Source organism: Filicampus tigris, chromosome 6 (genome assembly GCF_054856515.1).
Source record: "Filicampus tigris isolate MCC_2025a chromosome 6, RoL_Ftig_1.0, whole genome shotgun sequence".
In the NCBI taxonomy this organism is placed as follows: domain Eukaryota; kingdom Metazoa; phylum Chordata; class Actinopteri; order Syngnathiformes; family Syngnathidae; genus Filicampus; species Filicampus tigris.
This window is the reverse complement of record NC_141222.1, coordinates 28677249-28699067: the sequence shown is the minus strand read 5'-3', so window position 1 is coordinate 28699067 and position 21819 is coordinate 28677249. Positions and strand designations below refer to the sequence as shown.

The following is a 21819-nucleotide window of genomic DNA, read 5'->3' as shown; positions in this document are numbered from 1 at the left end:
CTAGTTTGAAACCCTACTTGCAAACCCTAACCCTAGTTTTAAACCATTCTTCCAAACCCCAACCCTAGTTTGAAACTACTTTCAAACCCTAACCCTAGTTTCAAACCCTACTTCCAAACCCTAACCCTAGTTTGAAACCCTTCTTCCAAACCTTAACCCTAGTTTGAAACCTTACTTCCAAACCCTAACCCTAGTTTGAAACCCTACTTCCAAACCCTAACCCTAGTTTGAAACCCGACTTCCAAACCCTAACCCTAGTTTGAACCCCGACTTCCAAACCCTAACACTAGTTTGAAACCCTACTTCCAAACCCTAACCCTAGTTTGAAACCCTTCTTCCAAACCCTAACCCTAGTTTGAAACTACTTTCAAACCCTAACCCTAGTTTGAAACCATACTTCCAAACCCTAACCCTAGTTTGAAACCCTTCTTCCAAACCTTAACCCTAGTTTGAAACCTTACTTCCAAACCCTAACCCTAGTTTGAAACCCGACTTCCAAACCCTAACCCTTGTTTGAAACCCGACTTCCAAACCCTAACACTAGTTTGAAACCCTACTTCCAAACCCTAACCCTAGTTTTAAACCCTTCTTCCAAACCCTAACCCTAGTTTGAAACTACTTTCAAACCCTAACCCTAGTTTCAAACCCTACTTCCAAACCCTAACCCTTGTTTGAAACCCGACTTCCAAACCCTAACCCTAGTTTGAAACCCTACTTCCAAACCCTAACCCTAGTTTTAAACCCTTCTTCCAAACCCTAACCCTAGTTTGAAACTACATTCAAACCCTAACCCTAGTTTGAAACCCTACTTCCAAACCCTAATCCTAGTTTGAATCCCGACTTCCAAACCCTAACCCTAGTTTGAACCCCGACTTCCAAACCCTAACCCTAGTTTGAAACCCTACTTCCAAACCCTAACCCTAGTTTGAAACCCGACTTCCAAACCCTAACCCTAGTTTGAAATCCGACTTCCAAACCCTAACACTAGTTTGAAACCCTACTTCCAAACCCTAACCCTAGTTTTAAACCCTTCTTCCAAACCCTAACCCTAGTTTGAAACCCTACTTCCAAACCCTAACCCTAGTTTGAAACCCTTCTTCCAAACCTTAACCCTAGTTTGAAAACTTACTTCCAAACCCTAACCCTAGTTTGAAACCCGACTTTCAAACCCTAACCCTAGTTTCAAACCCTACTTCCAAACCCTAACCCTAGTTTGAAACCCTTCTTCCAAACCTTAACCCTAGTTTGAAACCCTTCTTCCAAACCTTAACCCTAGTTTGAAAACTTACTTCCAAACCCTAACCCTAGTTTGAACCCCGACTTCCAAACCCTAACCCTAGTTTGAAACCCGACTTCCAAACCCTAACCCTAGTTTGAAATCCGACTTCCAAACCCTAACCCTAGTTTGAACCCCGACTTCCAAACCCTAACCCTAGTTTGAAACCCTTCTTCCAAACCTTAACCCTAGTTTGAAACCTTACTTCCAAACCCTAACCCTAGTTTGAAATCCGACTTCCAAACCCTAACCCTAGTTTGAAACCCTATTTTCAAACCCTAACCCTAGTTTGAAACCCTACTTCCAAACCCTAACCCTAGTTTGAAACCCGACTTCCAAACCCTAACCCTAGTTTGAAACCCGACTTCCAAACCCTAACCCTAGTTTGAACCCCGACTTCCAAACCCTAACACTAGTTTGAAACCCTACTTCCAAACCCTAACCCTAGTTTGAAACCCTTCTTCCAAACCCTAACCCTAGTTTGAAACTACTTTCAAACCCTAACCCTAGTTTGAAACCATACTTCCAAACCCTAACCCTAGTTTGAAACCCTTCTTCCAAACCTTAACCCTAGTTTGAAACCTTACTTCCAAACCCTAACCCTAGTTTGAAACCCGACTTCCAAACCCTAACCCTTGTTTGAAACCCGACTTCCAAACCCTAACCCTAGTTTGAACCCCAACTTCCAAACCCTAACACTAGTTTGAAACCCTACTTGCAAACCCTAACCCTAGTTTTAAACCCTTCTTCCAAACCCCAACCCTAGTTTGAAACTACTTTCAAACCCTAACCCTAGTTTCAAACCCTACTTCCAAACCCTAACCCTAGTTTGAAACCCTTCTTCCAAACCTTAACCCTAGTTTGAAACCTTACTTCCAAACCCTAACCCTAGTTTGAAACCCTACTTCCAAACCCTAACCCTAGTTTGAAACCCGACTTCCAAACCCTAACCCTAGTTTGAACCCCGACTTCCAAACCCTAACACTAGTTTGAAACCCTACTTCCAAACCCTAACCCTAGTTTGAAACCCTTCTTCCAAACCCTAACCCTAGTTTGAAACTACTTTCAAACCCTAAGCCTAGTTTGAAACCCTACTTCCAAACCCTAACCCTAGTTTGAAACCCGACTTCCAAACCCTAACCCTAGTTTGAACCCCGACTTCCAAACCCTAACACTAGTTTGAAACCCTACTTCCAAACCCTAACCCTAGTTTGAAACCCTTCTTCCAAACCCTAACCCTAGTTTGAAACTACTTTCAAACCCTAACCCTAGTTTGAAACCATACTTCCAAACCCTAACCCTAGTTTGAAACCCTTCTTCCAAACCTTAACCCTAGTTTGAAACCAGACTTCCAAACCCTAACCCTAGTTTTAAACCCTTCTTCCAAACCCTAACCCTAGTTTGAAACTACTTTCAAACCCTAACCCTAGTTTCAAACCCTACTTCCAAACCCTAACCCTTGTTTGAAACCCGACTTCCAAACCCTAACCCTAGTTTGAAACCCTACTTCCAAACCCTAACCCTAGTTTTAAACCCTTCTTCCAAACCCTAACCCTAGTTTGAAATCCGACTTCCAAACCCTAACACTAGTTTGAAACCCTACTTCCAAACCCTAACCCTAGTTTTAAACCCTTCTTCCAAACCCTAACCCTAGTTTGAAACCCTACTTCCAAACCCTAACCCTAGTTTGAAACCCTTCTTCCAAACCTTAACCCTAGTTTGAAAACTTACTTCCAAACCCTAACCCTAGTTTGAAACCCGACTTTCAAACCCTAACCCTAGTTTCAAACCCTACTTCCAAACCCTAACCCTAGTTTGAAACTACTTTCAAACCCTAACCCTAGTTTGAAACCATACTTCCAAACCCTAACCCTAGTTTGAAACCCTTCTTCCAAACCTTAACCCTAGTTTGAAACCTTACTTCCAAACCCTAACCCTAGTTTGAAACCCGACTTCCAAACCCTAACCCTTGTTTGAAACCCGACTTCCAAACCCTAACCCTAGTTTGAACCCCAACTTCCAAACCCTAACACTAGTTTGAAACCCTACTTGCAAACCCTAACCCTAGTTTTAAACCCTTCTTCCAAACCCACCCTAGTTTGAAACTACTTTCAAACCCTAACCCTAGTTTCAAACCCTACTTCCAAACCCTAACCCTAGTTTGAAACCCTTCTTCCAAACCTTAACCCTAGTTTGAAACCAGACTTCCAAACCCTAACCCTAGTTTGAACCCCGACTTCCAAACCCTAACCCTAGTTTGAAACCCTACTTCCAAACCCTAACCCTAGTTTGAAACCCTACTTCCAAACCCTAACCCTAGTTTTAAACCCTTCTTCCAAACCCTAACCCTAGTTTTAAACCCTTCTTCCAAACCCTAACCCTAGTTTGAAACTACATTCAAACCCTAACCCTAGTTTGAAACCCTACTTCCAAACCCTAATCCTAGTTTGAATCCCGACTTCCAAACCCTAACCCTAGTTTGAACCCCGACTTCCAAACCCTAACCCTAGTTTGAAACCCTACTTCCAAACCCTAACCCTAGTTTGAAACCCGACTTCCAAACCCTAACCCTAGTTTGAAATCCGACTTCCAAACCCTAACCCTAGTTTCAAACCCTACTTCCAAACCCTAACCCTAGTTTTAAACCCTTCTTCCAAACCCTAACCCTAGTTTGAAACCCTACTTCCAAACCTTAACCCTAGTTTGAAAACTTACTTCCAAACCCTAACCCTAGTTTGAAACCCGACTTTCAAACCCTAACCCTAGTTTCAAACCCTACTTCCAAACCCTAACCCTAGTTTGAACCCCGACTTCCAAACCCTAACACTAGTTTGAAACCCTACTTCCAAACCCTAACCCTAGTTTGAAACCCTTCTTCCAAACCCTAACCCTAGTTTGAAACTACTTTCAAACCCTAAGCCTAGTTTGAAACCCTACTTCCAAACCCTAACCCTAGTTTGAAACCCGACTTCCAAACCCTAACCCTAGTTTGAACCCCGACTTCCAAACCCTAACACTAGTTTGAAACCCTACTTCCAAACCCTAACCCTAGTTTGAAACCCTTCTTCCAAACCCTAACCCTAGTTTGAAACTACTTTCAAACCCTAACCCTAGTTTGAAACCATACTTCCAAACCCTAACCCTAGTTTGAAACCCTTCTTCCAAACCTTAACCCTAGTTTGAAACCTTACTTCCAAACCCTCCCCCTAGTTTGAAACCCGACTTCCAAACCCTAACCCTTGTTTGAAACCCGACTTCCAAACCCTAACACTAGTTTGAAACCCTACTTCCAAACCCTAACCCTAGTTTTAAACCCTTCTTCCAAACCCTAACCCTAGTTTGAAACTACTTTCAAACCCTAACCCTAGTTTCAAACCCTACTTCCAAACCCTAACCCTAGTTTGAAACCATACTTCCAAACCCTAACCCTAGTTTGAAACCCTTCTTCCAAACCTTAACCCTAGTTTGAAACCTTACTTCCAAACCCTCCCCCTAGTTTGAAACCCGACTTCCAAACCCTAACCCTTGTTTGAAACCCGACTTCCAAACCCTAACACTAGTTTGAAACCCTACTTCCAAACCCTAACCCTAGTTTTAAACCCTTCTTCCAAACCCTAACCCTAGTTTGAAACTACTTTCAAACCCTAACCCTAGTTTCAAACCCTACTTCCAAACCCTAACCCTTGTTTGAAACCCGACTTCCAAACCCTAACCCTAGTTTGAAACCCTACTTCCAAACCCTAACCCTAGTTTTAAACCCTTCTTCCAAACCCTAACCCTAGCTTGAAACTACATTCAAACCCTAACCCTAGTTTGAAACCCTACTTCCAAACCCTAATCCTAGTTTGAATCCCGACTTCCAAACCCTAACCCTAGTTTGAACCCCGACTTCCAAACCCTAACCCTAGTTTGAAACCCTACTTCCAAACCCTAACCCTAGTTTGAAACCCGACTTCCAAACCCTAACCCTAGTTTGAAATCCGACTTCCAAACCCTAACACTAGTTTGAAACCCTACTTCCAAACCCTAACCCTAGTTTTAAACCCTTCTTCCAAACCCTAACCCTAGTTTGAAACCCTACTTCCAAACCCTAAACCTAGTTTGAAACCCTTCTTCCAAACCTTAACCCTAGTTTGAAAACTTACTTCCAAACCCTAACCCTAGTTTGAAACCCGACTTTCAAACCCTAACCCTAGTTTCAAACCCTACTTCCAAACCCTAACCCTAGTTTGAAACCCTTCTTCCAAACCTTAACCCTAGTTTGAAACCATACTTCCAAACCCTAACCCTAGTTTGAAACCCTACTTGCAAACCCTAACCCTAGTTTTAAACCCTTCTTCCAAACCCCAACCCTAGTTTGAAACTACTTTCAAACCCTAACCCTAGTTTCAAACCCTACTTCCAAACCCTAACCCTAGTTTGAAACCCTTCTTCCAAACCTTAACCCTAGTTTGAAACCTTACTTCCAAACCCTAACCCTAGTTTGAAACCCTACTTCCAAACCCTAACCCTAGTTTGAAACCCGACTTCCAAACCCTAACCCTAGTTTGAACCCCGACTTCCAAACCCTAACACTAGTTTGAAACCCTACTTCCAAACCCTAACCCTAGTTTGAAACCCTTCTTCCAAACCCTAACCCTAGTTTGAAACTACTTTCAAACCCTAACCCTAGTTTGAAACCATACTTCCAAACCCTAACCCTAGTTTGAAACCCTTCTTCCAAACCTTAACCCTAGTTTGAAACCTTACTTCCAAACCCTAACCCTAGTTTGAAACCCGACTTCCAAACCCTAACCCTTGTTTGAAACCCGACTTCCAAACCCTAACCCTAGTTTGAACCCCAACTTCCAAACCCTAACACTAGTTTGAAACCCTACTTGCAAACCCTAACCCTAGTTTTAAACCCTTCTTCCAAACCCCAACCCTAGTTTGAAACTACTTTCAAACCCTAACCCTAGTTTCAAACCCTACTTCCAAACCCTAACCCTAGTTTGAAACCCTTCTTCCAAACCTTAACCCTAGTTTGAAACCAGACTTCCAAACCCTAACCCTAGTTTGAACCCCGACTTCCAAACCCTAACCCTAGTTTGAAACCCTACTTCCAAACCCTAACCCTAGTTTGAAACCCTACTTCCAAACCCTAACCCTAGTTTTAAACCCTTCTTCCAAACCCTAACCCTAGTTTTAAACCCTTCTTCCAAACCCTAACCCTAGTTTGAAACTACATTCAAACCCTAACCCTAGTTTGAAACCCTACTTCCAAACCCTAATCCTAGTTTGAATCCCGACTTCCAAACCCTAACCCTAGTTTGAACCCCGACTTCCAAACCCTAACCCTAGTTTGAAACCCTACTTCCAAACCCTAACCCTAGTTTGAAACCCGACTTCCAAACCCTAACCCTAGTTTGAAATCCGACTTCCAAACCCTAACCCTAGTTTCAAACCCTACTTCCAAACCCTAACCCTAGTTTTAAACCCTTCTTCCAAACCCTAACCCTAGTTTGAAACCCTACTTCCAAACCCTAACCCTAGTTTGAAACCCTTCTTCCAAACCTTAACCCTAGTTTGAAAACTTACTTCCAAACCCTAACCCTAGTTTGAAACCCGACTTTCAAACCCTAACCCTAGTTTGAAACCCTACTTCCAAACCCTAACCCTAGTTTGAAACCCTTCTTCCAAACCTTAACCCTAGTTTGAAACCTTACTTCCAAACCCTAACCCTAGTTTGAACCCCGACTTCCAAACCCTAACCCTAGTTTGAAACCCGACTTCCAAACCCTAACCCTAGTTTGAAATCCGACTTCCAAACCCTAACCCTAGTTTGAAACCCTTCTTCCAAACCTTAACCCTAGTTTGAAATCCGACTTCCAAACCCTAACCCTAGTTTGAAACCCTATTTTCAAACCCTAACCCTAGTTTGAAATTACTTTCAAACCCTAACCCTAGTTTGAAACCCTACTTCCAAACCCTAACCCTAGTTTGAAACCCTACTTTCAAACCCTTACACTAGTTTGAAACCCTACTTTCAAACCCTAACCCTAGTTTGAAACTACTTTCAAACCCTAACTCTAGTTGCAAACCCTACTTCCAAACCCTAACCCTAGTTTGAAACCATACTTCCAAACCCTAACCCTAGTTTGAAACCCTACTTTCAAACCCTTACACTAGTTTGAAACCCTACTTTCAAACCCTAACCCTAGTTTGAAACTACTTTCAAACCCTAACTCTAGTTGCAAACCCTACTTCCAAACCCTAACCCTAGTTTGAAACCATACTTTCAAACCCTAACACTAGTTTGAAACTCTTTCAAACCCTAACCCTAGTTTGAAACTACTTTCAAACCCTAACTCTAGTTTGAAACCCGACTTCCAAACCCTAACCCTAGTTTGAAATCCGACTTCCAAACCCTAACCCTAGTTTGAAACCATACTTTCAAACCCTAACACTAGTTTGAAACTCTTTCAAACCCTAACCCTAGTTTGAAACTACTTTCAAACCCTAACTCTAGTTTGAAACCCGACTTCCAAACCCTAACCCTAGTTTGAAACCCTACTTCCAAACCCTAACCCTAGTTTGAAACCCTACTTTCAAACCCTTACACTAGTTTGAAACCCTACTTTCAAACCCTAACCCTAGTTTGAAACTACTTTCAAACCCTAACTCTAGTTGCAAACCATACTTCCAAACCCTAACCCTAGTTTGAAACCCTACTTTCAAACCCTTACACTAGTTTGAAACCCTACTTTCAAACCCTAACCCTAGTTTGAAACCCTACTTCCAAACCCTAACCCTAGTTTGAAACCCTACTTCCAAACCCTAACCCTAGTTTTAAACCCTTCTTCCAAACCCTAACCCTAGTTTTAAACCCTTCTTCCAAACCCTAACCCTAGTTTGAAACTACTTTCAAACCCTAACCCTAGTTTCAAACCCTACTTCCAAACCCTAACCCTTGTTTGAAACCCGACTTCCAAACCCTAACCCTAGTTTGAAACCCTACTTCCAAACCCTGACACTAGTTTTAAACCCTACTTTGAAACCCTAACCCTCGTTTGAAACTCTACTTTCAAACCCTAACCCTAGTTTGAACCCCGACTTCCAAACCCTAACCCTAGTTTGAAACCCTACTTCCAAACCCTAACCCTAGTTTGAAACCCTACTTCCAAACCCTAACCCTAGTTTTAAACCCTTCTTCCAAACCCTAACCCTAGTTTTAAACCCTTCTTCCAAACCCTAACCCTAGTTTGAAACTACATTCAAACCCTAACCCTAGTTTGAAACCCTACTTCCAAACCCTAATCCTAGTTTGAATCCCGACTTCCAAACCCTAACCCTAGTTTGAACCCCGACTTCCAAACCCTAACCCTAGTTTGAAACCCTACTTCCAAACCCTAACCCTAGTTTGAAACCCGACTTCCAAACCCTAACCCTAATTTGAAACCCTACTTCCAAACCTTAACCCTAGTTTGAAACCTTACTTCCAAACCCTAACCCTAGTTTGAAACCCGACTTCCAAACCCTAACCCTAGTTTTAAACCCTTCTTCCAAACCCTAACCCTAGTTTGAAACTACATTCAAACCCTAACCCTAGTTTGAAACCCTACTTCCAAACCCTAATCCTAGTTTGAATCCCGACTTCCAAACCCTAACCCTAGTTTGAACCCCAACTTCCAAACCCTAACACTAGTTTGAAACCCTACTTGCAAACCCTAACCCTAGTTTTAAACCCTTCTTCCAAACCCCAACCCTAGTTTGAAACTACTTTCAAACCCTAACCCTAGTTTCAAACCCTACTTCCAAACCCTAACCCTAGTTTGAAACCCTTCTTCCAAACCTTAACCCTAGTTTGAAACCAGACTTCCAAACCCTAACCCTAGTTTGAAACCCGACTTCCAAACCCTAACCCTAGTTTTAAACCCTTCTTCCAAACCCTAACCCTAGTTTGAAACTACATTCAAACCCTAACCCTAGTTTGAAACCCTACTTCCAAACCCTAATCCTAGTTTGAATCCCGACTTCCAAACCCTAACCCTAGTTTGAACCCCGACTTCCAAACCCTAACCCTAGTTTGAAACCCTACTTCCAAACCCTAACCCTAGTTTCAAACCCTACTTCCAAACCCTAACCCTAGTTTTAAACCCTTCTTCCAAACCCTAACCCTAGTTTTAAACCCTTCTTCCAAACCCTAACCCTAGTTTGAAACTACATTCAAACCCTAACCCTAGTTTGAAACCCTACTTCCAAACCCTAATCCTAGTTTGAATCCCGACTTCCAAACCCTAACCCTAGTTTGAACCCCGACTTCCAAACCCTAACCCTAGTTTGAAACCCTACTTCCAAACCCTAACCCTAGTTTGAAACCCGACTTCCAAACCCTAACCCTAATTTGAAACCCTACTTCCAAACCCTAACCCTAGTTTGAAACCCTACTTCCAAACCCTAACCCTAGTTTGAAACCCTACTTCCAAACCCTAACCCTAGTTTGAAACCCGACTTCCAAACCCTAACCCTAGTTTGAACCCCGACTTCCAAACCCTAACACTAGTTTGAAACCCTACTTCCAAACCCTAACCCTAGTTTGAAACCCTTCTTCCAAACCCTAACCCTAGTTTGAAACCCTTCTTCCAAACCCTAACCCTAGTTTGAAACTACTTTCAAACCCTAACCCTAGTTTGAAACCATACTTCCAAACCCTAACCCTAGTTTGAAACCCTTCTTCCAAACCTTAACCCTAGTTTGAAACCTTACTTCCAAACCCTAACCCTAGTTTGAAACTACATTCAAACCCTAACCCTAGTTTGAAACCCTACTTCCAAACCCTAATCCTAGTTTGAAACCCGACTTCCAAACCCTAACCCTAGTTTGAACCCCGACTTCCAAACCTTAACACTAGTTTGAAACCCTACTTCCAAACCCTAACCCTAGTTTGAAACCCTTCTTCCAAACCCTAACCCTAGTTTGAAACTACTTTCAAACCCTAACCCTAGTTTGAAACCATACTTCCAAACCCTAACCCTAGTTTGAAACTACTTTCAAACCCTAACTCTAGTTGCAAACCCTACTTCCAAACCCTAACCCTAGTTTGAAACCATACTTCCAAACCCTAACCCTAGTTTGAAACCCTACTTTCAAACCCTTACACTAGTTTGAAACCCTACTTTCAAACCCTAACCCTAGTTTGAAACTACTTTCAAACCCTAACTCTAGTTGCAAACCCTACTTCCAAACCCTAACCCTAGTTTGAAACCATACTTTCAAACCCTAACACTAGTTTGAAACTCTTTCAAACCCTAACCCTAGTTTGAAACCCTACTTCCAAACCCTAACCCTAGTTTGAAACCCTACTTCCAAACCCTAACCCTAGTTTGAAACTACTTTCAAACCCTAACTCTAGTTGCAAACCCTACTTCCAAACCCTAACCCTAGTTTGAAACCCTACTTCCAAACCCTAACCCTAGTTTTAAACCCTTCTTCCAAACCCTAACCCTAGTTTTAAACCCTTCTTCCAAACCCTAACCCTAGTTTGAAACTACATTCAAACCCTAACCCTAGTTTGAAACCCTACTTCCAAACCCTAATCCTAGTTTGAATCCCGACTTCCAAACCCTAACCCTAGTTTGAACCCCGACTTCCAAACCCTAACCCTAGTTTGAAACCCTACTTCCAAACCCTAACCCTAGTTTGAAACCCGACTTCCAAACCCTAACCCTAGTTTGAAATCCGACTTCCAAACCCTAACCCTAGTTTCAAACCCTACTTCCAAACCCTAACCCTAGTTTTAAACCCTTCTTCCAAACCCTAACCCTAGTTTGAACCCCGACTTCCAAACCCTAACCCTAGTTTGAAACCCTACTTCCAAACCCTAACCCTAGTTTGAAACCCGACTTCCAAACCCTAACCCTAGTTTGAAATCCGACTTCCAAACCCTAACCCTAGTTTCAAACCCTACTTCCAAACCCTAACCCTAGTTTTAAACCCTTCTTCCAAACCCTAACCCTAGTTTGAAACCCTACTTCCAAACCCTAACCCTAGTTTGAAACCCGACTTTCAAACCCTAACCCTAGTTTCAAACCCTACTTCCAAACCCTAACCCTAGTTTGAAACCCTTCTTCCAAACCTTAACCCTAGTTTGAAACCTTACTTCCAAACCCTAACCCTAGTTTGAACCCCGACTTCCAAACCCTAACCCTAGTTTGAAACCCGACATCCAAACCCTAACCCTAGTTTGAAATCCGACTTCCAAACCCTAACCCTAGTTTGAACCCCGACTTCCAAACCCTAACCCTAGTTTGAAACCCTTCTTCCAAACCTTAACCCTAGTTTGAAATCCGACTTCCAAACCCTAACCCTAGTTTGAAACCCTATTTTCAAACCCTAACCCTAGTTTGAAATTACTTTCAAACCCTAACCCTAGTTTGAAACCCTACTTCCAAACCCTAACCCTAGTTTGAAACCCTACTTTCAAACCCTTACACTAGTTTGAAACCCTACTTTCAAACCCTAACCCTAGTTTGAAACCCTACTTTCAAACCCTTACACTAGTTTGAAACCCTACTTTCAAACCCTAACCCTAGTTTGAAACTACTTTCAAACCCTAACTCTAGTTGCAAACCCTACTTCCAAACCCTAACCCTAGTTTGAAACCATACTTCCAAACCCTAACCCTAGTTTGAAACCCTACTTTCAAACCCTTACACTAGTTTGAAACCCTACTTTCAAACCCTAACCCTAGTTTGAAACTACTTTCAAACCCTAACTCTAGTTGCAAACCCTACTTCCAAACCCTAACCCTAGTTTGAAACCATACTTTCAAACCCTAACACTAGTTTGAAACTCTTTCAAACCCTAACCCTAGTTTGAAACCCTACTTCCAAACCCTAACCCTAGTTTGAAACCCTACTTCCAAACCCTAACCCTAGTTTGAAATCCGACTTCCAAACCCTAACCCTAGTTTCAAACCCTACTTCCAAACCCTAACCCTAGTTTTAAACCCTTCTTCCAAACCCTAACCCTAGTTTGAAACCCTACTTCCAAACCCTAACCCTAGTTTGAAACCCTTCTTCCAAACCTTAACCCTAGTTTGAAAACTTACTTCCAAACCCTAACCCTAGTTTGAAACCCGACTTTCAAACCCTAACCCTAGTTTCAAACCCTACTTCCAAACCCTAACCCTAGTTTGAAACCCTTCTTCCAAACCTTAACCCTAGTTTGAAACCTTACTTCCAAACCCTAACCCTAGTTTGAACCCCGACTTCCAAACCCTAACCCTAGTTTGAAACCCGACTTCCAAACCCTAACCCTAGTTTGAAATCCGACTTCCAAACCCTAACCCTAGTTTGAACCCCGACTTCCAAACCCTAACCCTAGTTTGAAACCCTTCTTCCAAACCTTAACCCTAGTTTGAAATCCGACTTCCAAACCCTAACCCTAGTTTGAAACCCTATTTTCAAACCCTAACCCTAGTTTGAAATTACTTTCAAACCCTAACCCTAGTTTGAAACCCTACTTCCAAACCCTAACCCTAGTTTGAAACCCTACTTTCAAACCCTTACACTAGTTTGAAACCCTACTTTCAAACCCTAACCCTAGTTTGAAACTACTTTCAAACCCTAACTCTAGTTGCAAACCCTACTTCCAAACCCTAACCCTAGTTTGAAACCATACTTCCAAACCCTAACCCTAGTTTGAAACCCTACTTTCAAACCCTTACACTAGTTTGAAACCCTACTTTCAAACCCTAACCCTAGTTTGAAACTACTTTCAAACCCTAACTCTAGTTGCAAACCCTACTTCCAAACCCTAACCCTAGTTTGAAACCATACTTACTAACCCTAACTCTAGTTGTAAACCCTACTTTCAAACCCTAACCCTAGTTTGAAACCCTACTTTCAAACCCTAACCCTAGTTTGAAACTACTTTCAAACCCTAACTCTAGTTGCAAACCCTACTTCCAAACCCTAACCCTAGTTTGAAACCATACTTACTAACCCTAACTCTAGTTGTAAACCCTACTTTCAAACGCTAACACTAGTTTGAAACTCTTTCAAACCCTAACCCTAGTTTGAAACTATACTTATAAACCCTAACTCTAGTTTTAAACCTTATTTGGAAACCATAAGACTAGTTTAAAACCCTCCTTTGAAACCATAAGCCTACTTTGAACCCCTACTTTAAGACTAACCAAAGAGACACACACTAAACAAAAACCACGCACGCACGCACGCACGCACGCACGCACGCACGCACGCACGCACGCACGCACGCACGCACGCACGCACGCACGCACGCACGCACGCACGCACCTCCTGCGTTGACGTCTGAGGTGGTGCAGCAGCGTGACGAGCTGCCGGACGCCCGTGCAGCCCAGCGGGTGACCCAGCGCGATGGCGCCGCCGTTGGGGTTCACCTTGGCCCAGGGGATCCCCAACTTCTCCACGCAGTACACCGCCTGGCCACACGGCGGAGTCAGAGCACGTCACGCCCGCCCCGCTCGCCCGTCGCTCACCTGGCTTGCGAAGGCCTCGTTGATCTCAAACGCATCCACGTCATCCGCGCTCAGTCCTGCGAGCGCACGCATGCAGGAACAGCACACGCACGAGAAAAATGACATGCAGGTTATCTTGTCAAACTATTTTTATGGTTTACGATGATTTGCGTGCTCTGCGACTGGCTGGCAACCAATTGAGGGTGTACCCGAAGACAGCTGGGAGAGGCTCCGGCAGCACGCACGCACGCACGCACGCACGCACGCCGGGACCCTCGTGCGTGAGGAAAAGCGCTTGGGGTCGTGGACGGATTACGGCGCGCCCTAACCTATGACATCAGCCTGTAATGTGGGGCTGCGGGTGCGGGCTCTTACCGGCCCTGCGCAGCGCCTCCGGGATGGCGACGGCGGGTCCGATGCCCATGACGTCCGGCGGGACGCCCACCACGGCGCTGGCCCTCAGGACTCCCAGGACCGGCAAGCCCAGCGCCTCCGCCACAGAGCGGCGACCCAACAGAACGGCTGCCGCGCCGTCGCTGACCTGACTCGAGTTACCTGGAGTTAGCGACACGGGAGATAGCATTAGCATCATGGCTAACCTGAAACGACTATGGGGAGGCAAGGTAGCAATGGTGGCATCGCTTCGCAAAGTTAGCATTAGCGGCATCGCCAACCGCACACCGCTGTGAAGCTGTGTTCGCATTAGTGCCATCGCGAAGCTGACTCACGCTACCTGACTAACAGCCTTACCATTAGCGCTCTCACTAGCCTGACACCACTTCAAAGAGAAGTCAGCATTAGCATTAGCATCAGCGACATCACGAGATTGACACCACTAAGAACGAGAGTTAGCAGTAGCGCTCTCACCAAACTGACTCGAGTTACCTCGCCGCCACAGGGGAGTTAGCATTAGCATCATTGCTAACCTGAAACCACTTTTAAGAGGAGTTAGCATTTTTACAGAGCTGGGCATCGCCTAACCGCCACCGAGTTCCCGTCTGCAAATTTAAATGACCCATGTGGTCCCAATCGGTCCGAGTCAGCCGAACGGGGTCGGGAACGGACTTGACTTGTACCACGTCACACGCAGGTGCCGCACTCCCGGCACGCGGCCGAGTCTGGAAAACATTTTAAAAAATTAAAGAGTGTTGTGTACCTTGCGGTCCCACAGACGCAATGGCATGTACCCCGTATTGTTTCGATTTCACGCGGTGTGTGCGTGTGTTGTTTTTGTCGGATTTGTTTTTTTCTTCCTTTGTTTGGTGGCGCATCTGCTCGCGCGGCGCCTGCAGGTGTGACGTCGTGAAGATTACGTTCTCGACGCCGAGTGGCTGTCGCCGACGAGGGACGGACTGGGAACGCGTGGGTTGTTTAAATATGCAGACGGGAACTCGGTGGCGGTGAGGCGATGCCCAGCTCCGCATTTTTGGCTTTGCTAATCGGAGTTTGCATTAGCTGCGTCGCTAACCTCCCACCGCTATGAAGAACCGTTAGCTTTAGCAGCATTGCTAACCTGACACCACCATGAACAGGAGTTAAGCTTAGCGCCACAACTAAGCTGACTCAAGTTAAGTCGGGTCGCGTTTCCATCTCTCGTCAGTAAAACGGGCATCCGTCAATGATGGACCGCGAGGTCCGTCGGGACTTGACCAGGTTAGTGATCATTACACTGCAAAACAGGCGTCCGTCAGACAGACGGACGGACGGACGGACGGACGGACGGAATGCCCACCTCTGCTAACCTGTCACCATTACCAAGAGGTAGTCGCAATGTCGCTAAGCCTGTTACCACTTTGAAGTGGAGTAGGAGCATTAGCAATAGCGGTGCCATGAACTTGATAGACCCCATTTCAAAAGGGACTTTGCATCAGCATTGGCTACATCGCTCATCTGACACCACTGTGAAGATGAGTTAGCATTAGCAGCATTACTAACCTGGCAACACTACAAAAACGAGTCGGCATTTGCACAAGCACTTTTGTTAACCTGTCAACAAAACAAAAAAAAAGGAGTTGGTTTGAGTATAGCACTGTTGCTAACTTGACATCACGACAAAGAGGAGTTGACAACGCCCAGGAGAGCCATTGCTAATTAGCCTGATACAACTACAGAGCACATAGCGTTAGCAGCATCGCCATCCTGACACCACCACAAAGATGAATGAGCATTAGCAATTGTGCCGTCACTAACCTGACTGCACTACAGAGAGGAGTTAGCATTAGCGGCGGGCGGTCCGAGGGCGACTGACCGGCCGTGGTGGTGCCGCCGGCTTTGAAGACGGGTCGCAGTTTGGCGAGTCCCGCCAGCGTGCTTCCCGCCCGCACGCCGTCGTCTTTCGCGACCGTCGCCTGCCGCTCGCTGCCGTCCTCGTCCGTCACCTTGGTGACGACGGCCACCATCTCGTCGTCGAAGGCGCCCGACGCCTGCGCCCGCGACGCCCTGGCACGCGACAAACGCACAGCACTGCTTACCGCCTTTTTCACCAATGCAGCCTGATGCTTTTGTGTTGGCGTTGAAAAGTGTAACTGGAGCTGGCCGATATATATAGTCGATAAAATGTCTCCTCTAGCGATTAGAGGCTTAGATTTGCCTTACCGTTACCAAACAGTCAAGTCATGGATTATGAATTTAACTGGCGACTATTTTGATCATCACTGATTTCTTGAGAGCCGTGATTCGGCAAAAGGCCCTTGTACACAGAATTCCCATCAAGGCTGCTAAGGATTGTGGCACGCATCATTCGATGTCCAAGAATTGGAATTCAGGTGTGAACAACTTGTGGCCTCATTCTCAAGAAGGGAATCATGGTTGGACTAGCTCAAAAGGGGGGGGGAGTCTACTCAATAAAATGCGCCAGGCTCCGAATACTTGTGACCATATGATATTTCAGTTTGTCTTTTTTCATAAATTTGCAAACATTTCTACATTTCAGTTTTTTTGTGTCAAGATGGGGTGCTGAGTGTACATTGAGAAATCAAATGAACTTTTTGGATTTGGGCAAATGACTGCAATGACACAGAAAGTGAAAAATTGACTTCACTTTAAGTTAAAACAAACAAATAAAAACTAGGGATAGAGCGATAATCGGCCCGGACGATACCGTATTTTCCGGACTACAAGCCGCACCTTTATATAAGCCGCACCCACTCAATTTAAAAAGAAAATAATGAAACAATCATGTCGTCGCTGTCCTGTGAAAAACACTTAAGTCCAATTTTGGAAAAAAAAAAAATCATTTTCACGTTAACGCGATGTCTGTAACGCGGAAACACCATTCACGTGAAAACTGGAAAAAAATGGACAGTGACGATGTATACGGGAAGCCGCACCTATCTATGTAGAAAAATGTGATATTGACTGGATGAACAGAACGATTAGGAACTCTAAATGTACATGTATGCACCTGAACAGATTCTTTCCTAACAGTGCCTTTTAACACGGCAGCAACTTTGCTGATTACAACGAAACAGAACCAAGGGAAAATGAAGTACGTATCTTCATTTCACTGACCGCTGCCACTCCGATTTGTTAGTTAACTTGCGCATACCACCAAATTCGTAACCTAGTGCGTAGCGCCCTCGCCTGTTGAACTCCTCCCCCTGCAGTCTCATCCTGTTCATGGCTATTGTATTATTGTATTTCCAGTTAGAGCGCCCCTAGCGGTGGAAGAAAAACCCACAGAATAGCTGCACTTTTGGTTCAAAACCTAGGAAAAAAGAAGCTGCTTATAGTCCGGAAAATACGGTATTTGGCTTTTTGAAGAATATCGGAAACTCTGCTGGCCGATAATAAATCCATTTCAAATTGTGAAAACAAAGATATGTGAAAGTTGAACATTTCTCTCATTTTGAAATTTTCATTTACTGTAGAAAACTACATGGAGCTATTGTTTAAGTTTTCCTTGATCCTTTTTAAGACATGACTGACAGATGACTGACAACCCTGGGTGCTCCCTCAACTTTTTGTTAGAATTTTATAACTGAGATGTATAGTGTCAAAAATTTCTGGTAGTAATGATTTTTTTTTTTTTTTAAATCACCATTATGCAAAAGTGAAACATTGTTCAATAAACATTCTTAAAGATGTCAAAACAGAGTTAAGAGTACATTTTTCTTTAGATTTTGATGCCAATATTTTCCTTTTCACTTAAAATGAATATCGGCTCCAAATATCGGTGATCGGCCGCCTTGACGACTAATAATCTGTATCCGTATCGACCCAGAAAAAAGCATATTGGTCTATCTCTAATAAAAAATAACTATTGACTATTATAACACGATGATATGTGGATAATACTTCATTGTTTTTAGTGTGGATCCCAGGAAAATACGTGAGTAGAGAGAGGGAAAAATGTGCGTGTGTGTGTGTGTGTGTGTGTGCGGGGTAGGGTGGGGTGGTTCTTTAATCTGTTAAATTCCGATTAGAACATTTAAAAAAAAAAAAAATCTCTGCATAAATATTTCATGTTTCAACGTGGACACCTTGAGGTCCAGTGCCAATTTTTTTCCTTCTTTAAATGTAGCGTGTGTGCGCGTGCGTGTGCATTGCGGTCACGACGCTGCTTACTTGTGGTGAGACGTCAACGCAAAGGCGTCCTGCTTCTCTCTGGAGATGCCAAATCTTTCGGCGACGTTCTCCGACGTCACGCTGCAAACGCACACATGCTCTGAGGGAGATGCCACTGGCGCGGGCAGAGTGTGTGTGTGTGTGGTTGACCTCTGACCCCATGGGGATGATGCAATCTCTGGCCTTGTCGTTGTCAGCCAGCCTGGAGCTCAAGTCGCCGGGATTCCCGATGGAACGTAGAGACATGCTCTCCACGCTGGCACCCGCGCGCACACACACACACACGCACGCACGCACGCACGCACGCACGCACGCACAGACCGCAGGCTCGGTTGTTGTGTTGGAAGCCGCGTGTTGGTCCGGGCCGGTGAGACGTACCCGCAGGCGAGGCCCAGGTCAATGGAGCCGCTCCGGATGGCACCTGCGAGCACGACATACGCGGCCGACTTTTCATTCAAGAAAAAAAGAACTTTGATCTGAAAAATGATCTAAAAAAAAAAAAAAAAAAAAAAAAAAATCTTATAGCTCGTATTTATCAAATGAAATGTTTTGGGTTATCGCAACTGACCTGAAACAGAAAAAGTTGAGTCGGATTTCATGTCAGACAGTGAGGTGGAAAAAAAAGAAGCCTATTGTTGCAGAATGCATCTCAACTATTTCTAATTCGCTTGCTGGCTATGAAACTTTCTATTTGCTTTTCGATGATGTTTAAGTTGACGTAAGCATGTTTCCTGCGCGTGTATTGTTTCGTTCTCATGGGGATGAATTTGAGGAAAAGTTCATTTTCATAAAGCAGCTGAAAGGAAAGCACTTGTGTGTGTGCGTGCGTGCGTGCGTGCGTGCGTGCGTGCGTGCGTGTCTGAGAATGACTGACCACGTGTTTGTTTTTGTCTATGTGTCAGGGTTAGAATAGTTTGGAAATTTCTCATTAGAGTTAGTTTTTATTTCATTTTGAGTTGTTGTTTTTTTTTCATTTGGTTACTTTTAACCAGTTTCTAGGGCAGGCACGTTAGTTTTACTTTTTCCGAAACGCTTTGTTTTATTAGTTTTAGTTTATTTCATTTGGTGTCTTGTGTGCAGGATATAAAAACAACATCACAGTATGTATTGTGTAGTAAAAATTCCAAAATAAGTCTTTATACCATTGCTCTTCTGTTAATGTAAAATGCTTTGTTACAGCTGTAGCTGTTAGGAAATGCGCTTTATACATAAAGTTACACCTATGTATGTATTTGGAATAGACCGATTGTCGGCCAGGCCGATTATCGGCGCCGATATTCTGCGTTTTGACAGATATCGGCTTCGGCCTTTTTAAAAGATCTGATGGCTGATAATAATTCAATTTAAAACTGTGTTGAAATCAAAACAAAGATATGTGAAAGTTACATTTTCTGTCATTTTGAAATTTTGGAGATCTTCATTTACCGTCGACTACAACTCTGGGTACTTCCTGAACTTTTTGTTAGAATTTGATAAAGATGTATATTGTCAAGAAATTATAGTAATGATACCATAAAAAAAAACACATTATGCAAATCTGAAGTTTTTTTTCAAACATATGCTTAAAGACGTTTCACCAAAGTTAAGACTTTTTTTTGTTTTTCTTTTCTTTTTTTTTTTAGATTTTGATGGCAATATTGTCTTTTTTACGAAAAAAAACTACATCGGCTCCAAATTTCGGTTATCGGCCGCCTTGACTACTAATAATCAATATCGGTATCTGCCTTGAAAGGAACATATCGGTCTATCTCTAGTATGTATGTATTTTAAAAACAATCATCCCCAGATCAAATACAGGTACTGTATCACAGTCCACTGACTTTCCGTCTTTCTGTCCCTTGTTTGCCAAGTTGCCAACTTCAAAAGGAGATTTGTGGCTTGGATTCCTGTGCAGAAGAATTCCACGCATGCCACTGCAAGCCACTTGCTTTTGTCTGTCACCCATTTTCAAATGAATTTATTAATTGGATGGAAAGAATAGAATGCAGCTTTAGTTAGTTAGCTTTTTTAACACTCTTCTTTTGATTTTTTTTTTTTGTTAATGGAAACATTTGGTCAATTTCAGTTTTTGTTATTTCGTTGGTTTTCGTTAACTTCAATAACCTTGGCGCGTGTGTACTGTGCGCGCACCTGCGATGTTGAGTACGGCCTGCAGTCCGGATGAGCACTGCCTGTTGACGGTGTAGACGGGAACCGAGTCGGGGAAGCCGCTGGAAAGGAGAAGGCGGAGCCGGAAAGGAGTAGGCGGAGCCGTCAGTGACGTCGGGAAACCGCGTCGGTGACATCGTCAAAAGGCGGCAGTGACACGCCTACGGTTCCGACCTGAGGAAGTGCGCCACGCGTGCCATCAGCGCTCCGGCCCCGGGCTGCAGCACGTTTCCTGCGGAAGTAATCGACTGGATTGGCGGCTCAGGTTGATTGACAGGCGGCCGCGATGGACGGCGGGACGGCGGGGGCGGGGCTCACCCACGCACACGTCACCCAACAGGCCAGGAGATACGCCCACGTCCTTCAGGACAGCGCTCATTACGGCGCTCAGCAGCTCGTCGGGTGTGGTGTCCTGCGTACAATCACGCCTTCATTAGGGCTGCACCATCATGGCCACAATCAGCATTGACATGTCATCAATGACATTATAGGCCTTTTCAAACTACAACACATGACAATGAAAATGACAATGTGAAAAAAAGAAACAAATATTTTGCTGTGTTGCGCAGAGGTGCTCAAACGTTTTACACCAAGTGGCACCTCAAAAATGCTTACCTGCATTAGCTCACCTGGTAGCACCATCGTAACATACCATCAAATCTAGTAGTGTAGTAGGCCGGAAAATTAATCCGAAATCTGAGAGATTTGAATCCTAAAATTGTAACATTATCAGAAACAAAATGTGATTTTCTAAAAAGAAAAACTACAAATTATACATTAATATAACTAGGGGGAAATGTATGAGAACACAGTTAATATTGTGGGAAAACAACCCCAAAGTACCACAGTCACGCAAGTATCTGGAATGAAATGGAAAGGCCTCACTTAACCAAAGTACACTTTTTTTCAACTAAAGTGCACGCTAGTGTGAGTGCGTTTACCCCATGTGACGTCACAGCCACTCGTCGGATGTCGAGAAAGTCAAGTTCGTTATCGACAACAATAAAAGTCGCATCACTTCGTTTAATTGTACTTTAAAAGTTATGTTTTTGTTTTGTTTACCTTGAATACTCCTCGCTTGGCCTTGCCGATGGGGGTCCTGAGCCCGTGGACGACAACCACGTCGTCCGGCACGCAGACCGCCGCCGCGGATTCGCTGGGTCTGATGGTGCGCTTTTCCCCCAAAGACGGCGGACACAAATGTCCCGAAATTACTTGAAGTCGCTGCATGGCGGCGAAAAGACGTGACGTGCGAGGAAAAGTCACCAGTTTGTTTGTTTATTTGTAACGCCACTTCCGGGTTCGCAAAGTTGGACCGGAAGTGACAACAGATAGCTGCTTGTCAGTT

General features: G+C 44.1%; 1 protein-coding gene across 1 annotated transcript in view; it reads right to left on the bottom strand.

Annotated features, from left to right (window-relative positions):
- acaa1 (acetyl-CoA acyltransferase 1) overlaps positions 1-21819 on the bottom strand; it is a 23472-nt gene extending 1653 nt beyond the window's left edge. The window contains exons 1-11 of the mRNA XM_086032978.1: positions 21534-21819; positions 20790-20883; positions 20646-20703; positions 20454-20533; positions 18702-18744; positions 18481-18579; positions 18324-18404; positions 16006-16196; positions 14133-14312; positions 13779-13834; positions 13576-13721 (exon numbers count right to left, since the gene is read on the bottom strand). Of these exons, the coding sequence (XP_085889104.1) occupies positions 13576-13721; positions 13779-13834; positions 14133-14312; positions 16006-16196; positions 18324-18404; positions 18481-18579; positions 18702-18744; positions 20454-20533; positions 20646-20703; positions 20790-20883; positions 21534-21701 (1196 nt within the window). The 5' untranslated portion in view covers positions 21702-21819. The remainder of the gene's footprint in view (positions 1-13575; positions 13722-13778; positions 13835-14132; positions 14313-16005; positions 16197-18323; positions 18405-18480; positions 18580-18701; positions 18745-20453; positions 20534-20645; positions 20704-20789; positions 20884-21533) is intronic.